At 38.9% G+C, this 15,731-nt stretch overlaps 2 protein-coding genes across 5 annotated transcripts; one reads left to right on the forward strand and one right to left on the reverse strand.

Moving 5' to 3' along the window:
- The first annotated feature begins 109 nt into the window (after positions 1–109).
- LOC108438552 (proline-rich protein 5-like) lies at positions 110–4,508 on the forward strand. The gene is made up of 7 exons (XM_037534302.1): positions 110–225; positions 1,074–1,122; positions 1,381–1,438; positions 1,544–1,635; positions 3,567–3,707; positions 3,798–3,885; positions 4,192–4,508. Exons 1-7 carry the CDS (start codon positions 110–112, stop codon positions 4,506–4,508), a joined length of 861 nt encoding a protein of 286 aa, XP_037390199.1.
- Positions 3,592–14,554, reverse strand: traf6 (TNF receptor-associated factor 6). Of its 4 annotated transcripts, XR_005129632.1 has the most exons (8): positions 14,056–14,239; positions 12,858–13,156; positions 11,956–12,106; positions 11,525–11,683; positions 11,327–11,398; positions 9,954–10,031; positions 7,416–8,610; positions 3,592–3,720 (listed from the first exon to the last, which is right to left on the reverse strand). XR_005129632.1 is itself a non-coding variant. In XM_017716422.2 (7 exons), the coding sequence occupies exons 2-7, from the start codon at positions 13,154–13,156 to the stop codon at positions 7,738–7,740; spliced, it is 1,632 nt and encodes a 543-aa protein (XP_017571911.1). In that variant the 5' UTR covers positions 14,500–14,554; the 3' UTR covers positions 6,567–7,737. The 4 variants fall into 4 exon arrangements, 3 of the variants coding, with proteins under 3 accessions (XP_017571911.1, XP_037390389.1, XP_017571912.1); XM_017716422.2 differs by lacking the exons at positions 3,592–3,720; positions 14,056–14,239 and adding an exon at positions 14,500–14,554 and having other exon boundaries at positions 6,567–8,610; XM_037534492.1 differs by lacking the exon at positions 3,592–3,720 and having other exon boundaries at positions 6,567–8,610.
- Between the last annotated feature and the right edge of the window lie 1,177 nt (positions 14,555–15,731).

The raw sequence follows: 15,731 nt of genomic DNA on the forward strand, positions 1-15,731 counted from the left end.
TGGACCACACTTCTGGGCAAACCTGGTCTATTTACTTCAGAGCATACCTTCTGACTCTGTAGGTTCTCTGCTCCTGATTGTACATTAGCATCTACCTGGAGTGAGGATGATGACCTCAGGTCATCGGCGGGTCCACAGCCTGAGCTCCATGCCTCTGCCTCTCCTTCCTCAGCTGCAGTCTGGCTCCAGCACGCTGCAAGACTCTTCTGTCAGTGACATGAACAGGTGACTGGAGATCACACCTTGTATCCAGACAGCACTAAAACCAACTGAAATGACATATTGTATAGACAAAAGCTGCGATTGCTGTACTTAAAAAAGACCAGATAAGAATCATTTACTAAACACATCATTAAAGCTACATTTTGCTATTTCTTTGAAATAACTGTTATGAAATATATGATTATGAAGAAACAGTATTGGTAAATTATAAATACTGTTTTAGCATCTACTCTGCAGTCATCAAGGTGTTTCAAGGAGAGGGGCTGCAGATGAATGAACTCTACTGCTTAAACGAAAGTATCAGGTATGCACACTAAACAAGCCCTGCATAAATAGCATGCTTAATGAGAAATACATTGACTATTTAAACTGGTTACTATTCAGATATTAATTTAAAACCTTACTACTATGAAACTGACTATGTTATTTAGTTACTAAAGTGAGGAATTTAAGCATGGACGTACACACAGACCGTTCCAGGTTAAGAGGTAAACAATTAGCTTAGAGGACAATTTCATTGATTTTTCAAAGTTTTTGCAAAATTAAACAGTTAAGATGTAAACCTAGTCACTCAGAGTGGTGATGTGAAATGCACTAGAAAAAAATGTACAAAGTCAGAATTGTTCACAGTGGTGGTGATATCTGAAGAGACTAGTTCCTCTGAGAGCTACCTCCAAAATGACTTATAAGAAAATACTCTTATATTAACAGTTAAGAAAATTTTTTCCTTGTGAAATGACTTATTTGGAAATATGAGGTCTCATTCTGAGAGCAATTATATCCAAAGTTAAACGTCTGTGTAAAAAACCCATACACACGAACCCACATGCTCTTTTTCTCTGCCTTGTCAGATGGCTTCTAAAAACAGAAATGGGCTCGTTCATCAAGGAGTATTTCCAGGTACACTCTATCTTTAGCTCCTGGCGCCAGCACTCTGGTCCCAAAAGAAAGACTGAAACAGACTTAAAACAGGCAGGATTTGTATTTCTGTACCACAATTTGTTTTCCCAACAGTATTTCACTTCAGTGTGGTACAACATATTAGCATTTCAAATACTGTAGCTCAAACTGACCAGTTAAAATAGCCTTTAACACTAATATGTTGTTTTGAAACCTTTCCCAGTTGAGGTAATCTTAGGTCTCTTTTCTTGCTAACAGAATCAGCTTCTGAATAAAGGTCTTAGATTTATTTTGGAGGAGGTGCTGCTGTATGAAGGTAAGAAATGAGCTCTGGCAGATTCAGTGTACTGTACATGAGTGCAGAGCATAATAGATTGATATCATGAATAGATTCATGATCATCCATTTCACTTCTCCTTAGGGGAGAGTCAACTCTTTTTCTTGGCTGATGTATGGCTGCGATTTTTCTCTGAGATTTTGCCCACACTGCAGGCTATTTTTTATCCACTGCAGGTAAGCCAACATACATTGTCTTAAAATCACTTGAATTACATAATTTAAGAACTTATGTGCATATTAATATGATAGACAAAGGCCACCTTATCCTAGATGAAGTCGATTGCCCACCAATTCTGTTACTGACTGATCAATTTCTGTCCAAATTACATACTTAAATCACCACGCTTTTGCCTCAAAGCACAGCTGTATAGTGATCCCAAAAGGGCTGCATTTAGAAAACATGTACTTAACCACTCAAAAATGTGTTAAGCCACCTCAGCAATCTTTTTTTGCTTGTTTGTTTAACATGTAACTGTAAATTCAGCAGCAATAGTTCCCAAAGAATACTTAATATTTTCAGATCTTGCACTTTACCATTATCAACACTGCATATAAAACCTAAAAGGACATAACGGTTCAATGGTGTTTTGTATAGTAAATAAAATGGCTATATTTGTGGCACAGACATAGTGACCCATGGTTCCTATGACCACCACTATAAAGAAATCAGTCTTTAGGTTTCTCTGCAATTAACTATTTTACATCAAACCACCCTGAATGACCCTGTTTATATCTCAAGGACTGAATTATACAGAAGTTTAGAAAATGTAGCTGAATTCCCTTTTAAAACCATAAAATCCTCTGCTTAACATAAGTGCTGTGAGGACATGATCTAAAGACAGGTGTAATTGCTAACTAAGCCTACTGGTTTTGCTGATGTTGGTCAGGCCCAAAACAGTGAAAATATATTTTCTGAAAAATATGTTGACCTATCATCCACTGAGAAATAAAATATCCAGTGTAAGGCAAGTCCTCATCAGCATTGTGTTGTACCAGTTAGCTTTAGTGTTAGCTCACGTCTGAAGAGGCACCCTAATGTTTTTATTCACTTTTGTTTTGCACAAAGCATACTGTGGTGTTGAGCTGCCATTAAACATGCACAGGTATAAATCATTACTGATTAGCCAGTCATTTACACACACAATCTCTCTGGCCCGACCGCACCACATACTGCCTTATATTTCATGATCAACTATGCAAATGGCTCCGTACTCCCTCTGTAATGCACTGTATAGGTCTAACTCTGGCACAAAATAGTGCATAATATATCTAACAAAGAGCCTACAGGATATACAGTGCGCTGTTTTTGTGTAGAAGTCCAAATTTCATAACCATTCTGGATTGAGCCATAGTGTTTAAAGTTTTCGAAAAATGATATGCACAGCCTTCCATATAATACAATGTAGAGTAGCTACTTAGCCTCTTGACCACGCTTGAACATTAGAACCAGAGCGAAGAGTGCGGTTCTGAGAGTGCAGTACTGCAGGTCTGCAGTTAGACCTTTCTCCTTTAGGACATACTATCATCAACTACTATTACTTTTTTGACACCCACTATCTGGAAATTCAGGGCTCGTTGAAAAATCCCCACTAGAATTTCCCACTAGTAAACACGACATTGTGGCGTTCATGTGCCCTCACCTCGAAAATGGGATATTTCCAAAACCACTTATAGGCAGTGTCACCTAAATGGGTCCATGCATTTGGCCAAAGTACTATATCTTTTCCTTACATGTACTGGGAAGACTGTTAATGAACACTAGCAGTTACTTAAAGATCAGAGTTAGTCGGACAGCACATCCCTAGCTTATGTTATTGATAATATTTTCCATTAAATCTCTCCTACTAATCAAATTTAGCTTGTTATAACAAGCTAAGAGGGTGGCTTTAGTGAAAGCGCATTGTGCGGACACTGAGCTGAGCCAAAAGAGTTTCAAAAGGATGCTCCACCTGTGTTTAAAATATGTTTTACTCTACAAGCAGCACCGTATTCATGGACCCAAATAAACTTCTTAACACAGTGCTATCTATAAAACGGGACCAAATTACACTGCATGGTTAAAAATTATAACCCACCTGTGTCTTTATTTAACTGTTTTCTCTCAGGGTCAGGAGCTGACAGTGAGGCAGATGTCCCTGCTGGCCTTCAGAGATTTGGTCCTGATGAGGGTTCCTCTGGAGGATTTGCTGCCCACCAACTTATCTCTACTTCCCACGTCTATCAGGCAGATGTTGCTTGTCCTGCAGGTGAGATTGCCTCCTGCATGCACATAGACACATTGCTTTGATACCAGATACACACTCACATTTACTGTTTGTGCTTATGTGTGTGCTCAGGGAGTCCATGAACCAAGGGGCCCCTCAGTGGAATACTATCGACTTGAGAAGATGCTGGAAATGGTGGTTTCTCCCTATCTGTGGAACAGTAAACACAAAAGTAATGCATTACATGAACACTTACATGCGCTCAAGTGCCATTTCATTTAGCACTTGCATCGACCCTCAGTTTTATCTACCACAAAAACTGGTCCCGCTCCACTGCAGGATATGGGGGTTATATATATTTACATATTTTTTAGGTATATTGTAGGTATTGTAAATGGTGCTTTGAAGAACCATGTCTTGAAAAGCTCTTTGAGGAACTGAAAGGGGTTCTTGTATTGCATCCTTTTTCAGCACCTTTATTTTTAGTACTTCTAATTACTTGTTACCTTTTCTCTCATTCTTCCAGGCAACGCAGAACAAACCAAAGAAACCAGACACTTCATCCAACCAGAGATAAAGATTACACAGCACATTTCAGAGAGCTCTCTTCTGTCACCTTTAATGGAGCAGGACGGAGAGATGTATCCGGATAGAGGGGCCAGCCTACGGCGCCACACTGTGGCTAATAGCCTATCTGCAATGTCCAACATGCAGCTCTCCGTTACTGATAGGAGGCATTGTGGGTTAGTAGAAAGCTATGAGACCATTGATGAAATAAGAGAAGAACACAACAGGGATATCTCTCTCAAGGCAGTCACACATTTTGAGAGCCAAAGCTGTTGAGAGATCACTGCGTGTACAATTATTATAAAGGGAAACCAAGACATACAAGCCTCAACCTGGTGTACAGTCATGGCCAAAAGTTTTGAGAATGATACAAATATTAATTTTTACAAAGTCTACTGCTTCAGTTTTTATAATGGCAATTTGCATATACTCCAGAATGTTATAAAGAGTGATCAGCTTAACAGCAATTAATTGCAAAGTCAATATTTGCCTAGAAAATGAACTTTATCCCCCAAAACACATTTCAACTTCATTGCAGCCCTGCCTTAAAAGGACCAGCTAACATCGTTTCAGTGATTGCTCCATTAACACAGGTGTGGGTGTTGATGAGGACAAGATCAATCTGTCATGATTAAGTAAGAATGACACCACTGGACACTTTAAAAGGAGGCTGGTGCTTGGCATCATTGTTTCTCTTCTGTTAACCATGGTTATCTCTAAAGAAACACGTGCAGTCATCATTACACTGCACAAAAATGGCCTAACAGGGAAGAGTATCGCAGCTAGAAAGATTGCACCTCAGTCAACAATCTATCGCATCATCAAGAACTTCAAGGAGAGAGGTTCCATTGTTGCCAAAAAGGCTCCAGGGCGCCCAAGAAAGACCAGCAAGCGCCAGGACCGTCTCTTAAAAGTGTTTCAGCTACGGGATTGGGCTACCAGCAGTGCAGAGCTTGCTCAGGAATGGCAGCAGGCAGCTGTGAGTGCATCTGCACGCACTGTGAGGCGGAGACTCTTGGAGCAAGGCCTGGTCTCAAGGAGGGCAGCAAAGAAGCCACTTCTCTCCAGAAAAAACATCAGGGACAGACTGATATTCTGCAAAAGGTAAAGGGAGTGGACTGCTGAGGACTGGGGTAAAGTCATTTTCTCTGATGAATCCCTTTTCCGATTGTTTGGGACATCTGGAAAACAGCTTGTTCAGAGAAGACGAGGTGAGCGCTACCACCAGTCTTGTCTCATGCCAACTGTAAAGCATCCTGAAACCATTCATGTGTGGGGTTGCTTCTCAGTCAAAAGAATCGGCTCTCTCGCAGTCTTGCCTAAAAACACAGCCATGAATAAAGAATGGTACCAGAATGTCCTCCAAGAGCAACTTCTCCCAACCGTCCAAGAGCAGTTTGGTGATCAACAATGCCTTTTCCAGCATGATGGAGCACCTTGCCATAAAGCAAAGGTGATAACTAAATGGCTCAGGGAACAAAACATAGAGATTTTGGGTCCATGGCCTGGAAACTCCCCAGATCTTAGTCCCATTGAGAACTTGTGGTCAATCATCAAGAGAAGGGTGGACAAACAAAAACCTACAAATTCTGACAAAATGCAAGCATTGATTGTGCAAGAATGGACTGTTATCAGTCAGGATTTGGTCCAGAAGTTGATTGAGAGCATGCCAGGGAGAATTGCAGAGGTCCTGAATAAGAAGGGTCAACACTGCAAATATTGACTTGCTGCATTAACTCATTCTGTCAATAAAAGCTTTTGTTACTCATAATATGATTGCAATTATATTTCTGTATGTGATAAAAACATCCGACAAACACACATAAAAACCAGAGGGCAGCAGATCATGTGAAAATATAATATTTGTGTCATTCTCAAAACTTCTGGCCATGACTGTACATGCCAAGCATGCATATATGTTGTATAAACCAAGCAAATACTGTTAAAAACTGACAAAATCCCTGTGTGCCATTTTTGTTGCGGCAATAGTTGCTCCCTCTCTCGTCCTTTAAGAAGAACATCAAGCTAAATATCCAATACAGCTGTAATACCTCAAACATATATCCTTCTGCCTTTCCAACTTTGTTAACTTCACTCTCTAGCCAAAGAGAAAAAAACATTTTTGTCTTATTTGGCAAAAGACCCATGCTGCACATTTTTATAACAAAGAAAACATTTTCATTTGGTTTATATATCACATCTTAATCGCTTTGGACATGTACACTACTTTAAAGCATGTAAGTCTTAACAATGAGGCTCCCCTTTAAACCAGAAACATTATGAACAAAAAACAAAGAACCTGCCCTTCAAATAGTAATATAAAAATGACACAACTTTTACATTTATGCAAAAATTTATTTTTCATATATTAAAATGTTTATTGGTTATATACACCAAAAAATCAACATATCTCAACAAAAAACATAGAATTAGTCAGTACCATGTGTGAATATTAGGTCACGTATTTAGTCTTCATAAGCCCATCTCAACACACCTATGCAATGATTTTTGAAGCTCGTGTGTTCAACATCTTGGGTATGAAATAAAATTTAAAAAGGTTAATACAAAGAGAGGCGTTTAACATGGTTCACCTGGCGGGTATCTTGATGAAGTCTCTCAGTGTCTTTGACTCTGTTCTGTTCCTAGCCTGAATATTTTTGCTGTGGTCAGAACAAAACCTCATAGGTTCATTTTTGCTGCTTTGTACTTTTGATGTATGAGGTTTTGTTCTAACAGCAAATGTAACTATATAAATCATATAGATATATGAGATTTATGTGATTCAAACACTTCTTTCATCCTGTGAAGGCCAAAGACTCTGCTGTTCATGCTACATGGCATACTTTTAAATAATAGTCTTAAAAATGCCTTTGAATCATTTTGCTGAACAATACATAAGGCAGAAATGGACAGTTTTTGTCATCTGTCAAACAGCACAATCTGAACTAATCTTAACTAAGCTGTTTATATGACGTGATGACGTTGATATGATGTGTGATGTCCTTTTACTTTTATGTATTCTACTGAGTGCATTATGGGCAAAGGTGTCTATAAGTATTTGTTTCATTGTGCACCATTAACTTGTTTCCTGGAGATGTTAACCACCTCAAGGGATACTGATTTTAGACATGAAGTTCATAAAAAAAGTCTCAATGAGCTCTATGATTTCTCATTGGTACTCACAGCAGCAAAACTTGTGATGCTGGCAAGCTCCTTTTCAAGCATCATCTGGGAGCGCTTCTGAAATAGAAACACTCCAAAATTACTTTTAACTCTACGCTGTTTGCTTTCAGAAACAAAATACAGCCTTCAACAGACCAAGCTCAGTACTATCTAGTTCATGCTCACTCACTCAACAAAGGCCACTGAGAACCTATGTATTAATCTAAAAAAAAAAAAAAACATTTGTTTCTTCAAAGGGGTCTCCATTGATATCTTCTTTTTAAAAGGGTGTGTCTATGAGAACTTGTAGGGTATAAATGAAGTAGGAGAGACTTGAAAAGCCTCAAAGCGATGCCTCAGGGCCTCTGGGCTGCACTCCCTCCCTCCTCAGGCTCACATCAAAGCGTGGTGTGACCTCACAGCGTACCAATAACACATCGTCTCTCAGGAAGCCTCTCTGGCGCAAGGCCTGCAGTTGCATGAAGGTGACGTAGCCGAAACCTTTGGGGTTGCGCTGGACCGTGGGCCTCTGGAAGGCCTGGAGGTCGGGCTTGGTCTCCATCACCTCCACGTGGTGCTGCCCCTCTGTCTGATCCAGCACAGCAAGTCGGATGGTGCCCTGGAGTGGCCAGGACAGCTGGCTGTCAAACTCCCCCTGCATGGTGTGCACAAACAAAGAGATGTAGTTGGAACAGCGGGGAGCACTGGGGGTTTGGAGGTGCAGTCGCAGGCAGAGTTTATAGCCTGGTCGACCGGTGTAGAAGGGTGGGCTATGGAGGACCACAGGGTGGCCTGCTTCCTGGTTGCGAAGATGGCCTGAAAACCCCTCCAGCCGCCATACGTAGACGCCCTGATACTGCTGGGCCTCCAGTTCACGTGTGGATTCCTCCAGTGAGGCCAGCTTCTTGCGCAGCTCTGTCATCTGAGTGGACTGCGTCTCGTATCGGATGCTCAGCTCCCGCAGTTTTTGGTCCTGAATAACCAGCCGACTCTCCAGCTGCAGGACAGTCTCACGCAGCTGAAGCAGCTCCTGGCTACACTGACACTGTTCTGCTGGCCTAGCGGACGCACTATGTTCATCTGCAGGAGAAGACGCTGAGGCAGAAGATACAGGGATGAAGCCATTTATGGTCTGGTTACGAAGGAATTCAGCCATGTAGCGCATATGCATCTGCGTGAACTCTTGCATGTGAAGGGCCAGGTCGTTTCTCAACATCTTGGACAAAAAAAACAAACAAACAAAAAAAAAAAAAAAAACACCTCAGTCATTAGTTCTCTGAATACATACAGAAATATTCAAGCAAATAATTGGGTTAAGAAAAAAAAAGTCACCAATTCATTACATGCTTGCACTCACTGATGTGTTGAAAAATGACAGCAACATTGCTGCACCCGATACACTCATACCAGCGCAACACCCACTAACTAGGCTTGCACCGGAAACAGAATCCTGTCATTTGGGTAACCGTGTGGAAAATAACTGTGGTAAACGGTTAAATTGGGACTTCCCTATGTAAGAGTACTTTTTTCTTTTTTTACCATTTAGTTCTTTATTTCCACAAGTGTTCACATAAATTTTCTTCCAGTAATTTTGAGACTGTCCCTAAAATTACAGTGGACACAAAGGCAAATAGTGCAATACTGTAGTAGTAACAGTTGTAGTATAATGTAGTATACTCTCATCTGGTATCTTGAATTTGACCATGAAACTGCAATTAATCTGGTTGGAAAAAAAAGAAATTACCTTGCACCTCCTGTCTAAGGCCATTTTGCATTTGGGTGGGCGATATGGCAAAAAAATATCATGATACTTCAAGACATTTTCACGATAAACAATAACAATATGCACCATGGTTTTTAGTTTTTCTGAGATTTTATAAGTTAGAACGGACAAAAATACAACTTGTAGAGCCCCAAATAAAGATACAATGATAATAATAATAATAAAAATAATAATAATAATAATTTTTTACAAATCCACAACTATAATGCACTAAATCCAATTAAACAGGCCTAATTATGCTGACTTGGTCATGAATCATGCAGTTATTCAGTGTTGCACTAATGACGGCATCCACAATATGCTCATAAAAGCGTATTGTGACAAAATTTATTACGATAATGATAGAAACAATGTCATGTTGCCCACCCCTTTTTTCACATGATGTCAAACTGTAGGAGAGGTGAGATATGATAGTGTTTTTCCTGAGATCTAAAGTTTTGTCTGTTTGAAACCAGACACTGTGGTCTGAGGATATCCTGAAAGGTACACCATAATGTAGGCAGCTTTTTGAACAGGCATGATCTCTACCTTTCTAGATATCTGAACAATCTAATCTATCTACCCATTATTTATAAAAGTTCAATTATGTCACATGAGGGAATATTAATAACTTGTTATGGTTTGCATGGAGTACTTTCAGGGTTCATTTACATCAACACTGCATTTAATAAAATGACCAGTGAGTGTAGGTACAAGATAGGTGTATCTCATAAATTGGAAACACATTGTAATCTAGCAAAGCATAATGTCTTGTAATGTCTGCAACACTGCATTACCTTTTCTCGACAGCCAAACATGCTAAAAGTACAGGCAACAGGAGCTTTTGGACAGTCTGTGTCACAGTGGGATGCCAACTAAAAACAACAAATACAGTATTATAAACTAGAAAAAAAAGCATTTCCTGAAGAAAACAAAGTGATTAAACAGCTTAAACAATTCAAAAAGAGTTCCTAGGCAATTGCTATGTTATCCAAATTGGTTGCTAGGTGGGTGATATGATATTCTACATGGCAAATAGGATGTTGCTAAAGGACTTGTATCATTATAGTTTAAGCTGGGTGTGCAAACCATTTATCCTTAAGGGGGAAAAAAAATGTAATTTAACAATAACTGTACAAAATCATATGTCCAATCAAAATACTGTACATAATCACACTATTTCAGATCAAATGAAACATTCTGGAGATGGAATAATGTCAATATTTTAAAAAACATGGGACAGGTTAGCACAGGTAGCATTAATCCATAAGGAAAAATAAGAAAAATACAAGGAACTTTAAAAGTTCACTTCCTGAAGAAATTGCACAGCTTAAAAAGCGTCCAGGCAGTTACTAGGATACAGCCAAACGGTTACTATGGTATTTTAAGCAGTTGCTAAGGCGTTGCTACGTGGTGGCTATGGTATACCAAGTGGTTGCTAGGGTGTTGCTAGGCAGTTGCTATTGTATCTCACGTGGTTGTTAAGAATTCCAGGTGATTGCTAACATGCTGCTAGATCGTTGCAACCTTATGGTGGGTGCCTGGGGGTTGCTAGGTTGTTGCCATGGTATTCCAGGCTGTTGCTCAGGGGTTGCTAGGATATCTCAAATGAATAACTGGGTGTTTGTAACAGACTTATTACATTATGATTTAAGCTGCGTGTATACACTTTTGCCCCTCATTCACTTCTATTGGGGGGGGGGGGGTCATTTAACGATGACTGTACAAAAACTGTACGTACAATCAAAAAGCTGTATACAAGCACACCATTCATGATCAGACTGAACATTCCAGAGCTGCTGCTATCCTATTCCAGGTGGCTGCTAAGGTGTTGCTAAGATATGCCACATAGTTAAATGGGTGTTGCTATTGGACTTGTTTCATTGTTATATAAGCTGGGTGCACAACCATTTGGGAGAAATTGGAGAAAATTAATTATTTCACAATAGTTGTAAGAAAATTGTACTGTGATCAAAAAGGACACCATTCCTGATCAGACTGAACATTCCAGAGCTGCAACGGTAGCAATATCGCAAAAAAAAACAAACTGTGGGATATGTTAGTGGATAAAAATGAGAAAAAGAAGAAGAAAAAGAAGAAATCAGTTGCATGTAACTTCACTAAAAAATTTTGTACTTATCATGCACACTTAAAAACACATTTTGCTCACCTGATCCCGAATGAGCTCCATGTTACAGTATTCACATACTGTATTTGCAAAGGGACACATCTGCTCATGAAACTGCAGAGAGAGACAAAAATGAATGGGCAAGAGTCAGATTTCAGATTCATAACTTGCAGAATTATTTGGTGGTAGACTGACCTCAAGAATAAACTATTAAAAAATTGACATTTAGGGTTTCTTCACCTGTTTATCAGCAATTATGATGTTGGCTGCACAGTCAGGGCAAGTGACAAGGCGGCGTAAACATTCATGGTTGATGTGCTCTTCCAGCTCACTCTTACACACTGATTCCTTGCACTGATGGCAAGGCACTGTGGCAAACTTACAGTGGGGCACATGATTCTGCAGAAGCAAAATACATACATATCCTTTAACCAACATGCTGAAAGACCATAAACTAAGCAGTGTAAAATGTGTGGTTGCCTGCACACCAGATTTTTCACTGGTATCAGTAAAGGTTTCACTTCTTAGTAAGAATGCCTTTTTAAACTTTGTTGCATTTTTCATACAAAGGAAACTACTCATGAAGGTAACGTATGGGCATTAATGGGGAACTAATGGCATCAGCAGCTCTAGGAACAGGCAGGATGTTCATCAGAATGAGTGGAATTTACCTCTAAGTTCCTGAGCTCCATTTTCTCATTACAGCCAACATTTCGACAGCGTACAGTGAGAGACAAAATTTCTCTCTTGGCAAAGTTATCAGGGAAAAGCTGATCCTCTGTCAGCACTTCATTGTCAACTGGACACTTCTGCCCTGTGTCCCTACCAGAAAGTTAAAGAACAGTGTCAAAGTTTTGCTTGGCCACAGGTATAATGACATCAAAAATTCAAGACAAAACACATTTAAAAGCTGTAATCAGTGTTTGCTTTAAGACTGTACTTTTCAAACTTAAGCAGAACCATACTGAAAAAAGAAGGCCAAAGTATATTTAAAAGCTCAGAGCACAGTTTCAAAGAGCTTTATTGACCTAACAGATCATTTAATCTTGAAAGGGACTTACACCAGTTGCTCAAAGCTTCCATGTAATTTAATTGTTAAAACATAAACAAAATAATTCAGAAAGATAGTATGTGAAAAAATGTATTTTAGAGAAACTGATAGAGTGTTCACAGTAGTGGTGATAGGAACCAGAGTTTAATGCCTCTAAAATATTCCTTCACAAAATGTTATCACATGAAATAGTTAAAAAGTTGCCTGAGATATCGTTTTGCCATAGTTCTGAGATGAAGTGTTTATGTATTCATTTAAAGCAGACACCAAAGAAAACTATTTTTTGTTTTCGTCAGATTTAAAAAATTATAAAAAGATATTTAAAAAATTAGACACAATAGTGATTTTGGACAGTCTATATTCACATTACAGACATTGCAACTCCTGGTTCCTGTCACCTAAACTGTAAAATTCAATCTAAATTCCTCTTTAAATGACTGTTTACTGTGCTATTAAGTAAAGCTATATTTAAAACCATAGATTTCTTTTTTTTTTTTTACATTAAATGCTAAAGTTGGTCACCTGATGGATTTCTTAATACAGCTATTGCAGAATCGATGGCCACATGGTGTCTGCACAGCTGACCTCAGGCCCATCAAGCAGATGGGACACTCATACTTGCTTTCCAGTGGGGGATCAAAATCAACATCATAGCCCTGCTGGTCTGGCTGGAGGCTGGCTGACACACTGAGGGTGGAGGGGTTCTCTGTGGGGCTCAGGTAGGACTCCCGCTCCTTCTCCATAGCTGCCGCACAGCTGGACTGCCACATATATTCATTGCATGAATCATCAAGACTGGATTTTGTGTCACTACACGCCATCTATATTTGCAAAAGAGGGAATGAAAGATATGGGAAAATGTTAAAAATGTAAGCATACAGTAATATAAATGTATAAAAAGCACTAGAATATTCTAAAGCTGCAATATACTTTGAGTGGAGACACACAATCAATGGGTATCGGCAGACAATTGTTTAAATGTTTTATTGACATTGAAGAGATGATTAAATTTAGCATTAAATACACTGCATTACAAAATAAGAAGCCATACTACAAGCTTTATAAAAAGAATGCAATAACAGCAAAATGAAAATCAAAGAATGGCCAAATAACATCTAAGCAACAAAGACTGGACATCCTGCGACATGCAGATTTCTGAATCACAGGTTCATCCTTTCAGCAGTAAAGACTGATCATGACCCGAAAAGAAAGTAAAAGTTTTACGAAAATCTAAAAGTAAAAATTTTTACGTTTTTTTTTCCTTCACACTTAAATCCATTATAAGGAAGGGAGCTTAACATTGTCTGATGGACTTGAACAACAACCTAGGAACACCAAAGCTCTCTGACTTTACTTCTGGTCATATGTTCTCTCTGCTGCACAAAGAATGAACCTGCAATGTAAAAAGAAAGTAATGATTTTATTGATTATAAATAACCATAAGACCATTAATAGTTACTGTTACTTCTTTTCGGAATACGTCTTCATCCTTTCAGCAGTAGAGAGAACATATAATCAGTAGTGAGAGGTTTTGCATTCCTGGGTTGCTGATTTAGTTAGTACATTTAGCCCTGTTTAGCTTTTTGGAATGTCCCTGCTGTCGCGACCCCCCAGGACCCCATAATGCTTTAACACAGCCCCGACACTAACACCCACCCATACATACATGCACAGCGTTATGAACACAAACACGTACATACATGTTTACACGTACACTCACATAGAAACTAAGCCCTGGGGCGGGGCCGACGCGGGAGAAGATAAAGCTGTTCCAAGGCTTCATTAAACATGTTTAACTTCAATATTACCGGCTTGCTGGCAACCTAAGGCGTACAGTGGCTCCGTATTGTTCGATCTAGTTTTTAATTCTGTGTTTACGTCTTTGTTGAGAGAGCGAAACAGTGATTTACTCCTGCAGAAAACAACAAACGCTGTTGAGATAGCAGCCACCGCTGAGCACTTCACCTTAGCGGAGTTAGCTAAAGCTAGCTCTCACAGTCAAGTCCGTCTAGTTACGAATGTCTCTTCTGAAACTCCCTTTTAACTACCGAAGTCTATTAACGTTTCATTGTAGAGACTACTAACCGTCCATGCTATCTGGCCTCTCATTGCCTCTGTAAATACAGATTTATTTCTCTATTTTGTAAATAGCTTTGGAGCTTACCTCGCTAGCAGTGCCCAAACTGGCGAATCTAGCCGCTGCTACTTCCGCTATCTGAGCGTCACTCTAACCATTGGTTAGAACTGGTTGCCAGATACATGGGAATCCCCCGTGCGCGAGGTGTCGACAGGGACTGCTGTAGTGTCCATAAGAGGCGGCATCAGGGGTTTCCATGTGAGTTTTAGTGATGATTTACTGTCATTATTCTTTCAGGTCATAATAAGTGAGCGTTTGAGAGATATAGATTCCCGCCAGGTAGAGAAGAAAGAGAAGCTACTTCGCTGCTTCTGGCAACCATTTTGACACGGTATCTCGAAGTAATGACTTCTGAATTTTGACTGGATACGTCGAAATTGATTTGGTTTCATTTATATGGTATTATTTAACAGATTTTGAATGCAGTTAGATATTACGTCAAGATGTTGATCAATCGAAGTTTTGAGAAACTAATTTTTATTATTTGGACATGGTAAAAAAATTGGTCTTTAGTCTGCATACCAACATGAAACACTTCATGGCAGACATGAATACTACTACTACTACTAACAATAATAATAATACTTATTATTATTATTATTATTATTATTATTATTATTATTATTATTATTATTATTATTGTGGTTGCGATGATGATGTTGATGATTATTATTATTAGCAGTATTAGTATCATAAACCTTGTTTACAGAGCTCAACCAGCTTTACAGGCAAGTCATTTAATATTAATCTGGAAAATCAAGTAAAACAAAATGGAAAAAATACAAACAATAATACATCAAAGTTGTAAACACAACATAGATGCAATAGCATAAAGAAAACGTGAAAAAGGAAATAACAAAAGGATAACATTGATCAAAAGGTAAAATGAAAATGTTTTTTCATAAGTGTACCATACTTCACTACTTAATAAAAAGAGTTGAGTTCCATGATTTTTGCATAAAGACAAAAAGAGTCCTCTTCATTTTTTTTACCAAAGCTGAAGTATCTGTAGATGTAAGATCACAAGTAAGATCACAACATAAACCGACAGAATATTATTCTGCTTTGAGTGCAATTCTTTTTTACCCACTGTCTTTCTTTGTCTTATAAAGTGAGGACTGAGTTCTAGATAGTGTTTGTTTAACTCTGCAGGTCAATGCTGGTGCTCCTGCTCGTCCCATGTGCCCATGTGCTGAGGCAGAGACAAGGATGAAAATAGGAGATTCAAATAGGGAAAACACAGTGCCAGACATAATAGA

Source organism: Pygocentrus nattereri, chromosome 25 (assembly GCF_015220715.1).
Source record: "Pygocentrus nattereri isolate fPygNat1 chromosome 25, fPygNat1.pri, whole genome shotgun sequence".
Lineage (NCBI taxonomy): Eukaryota > Metazoa > Chordata > Actinopteri > Characiformes > Serrasalmidae > Pygocentrus > Pygocentrus nattereri.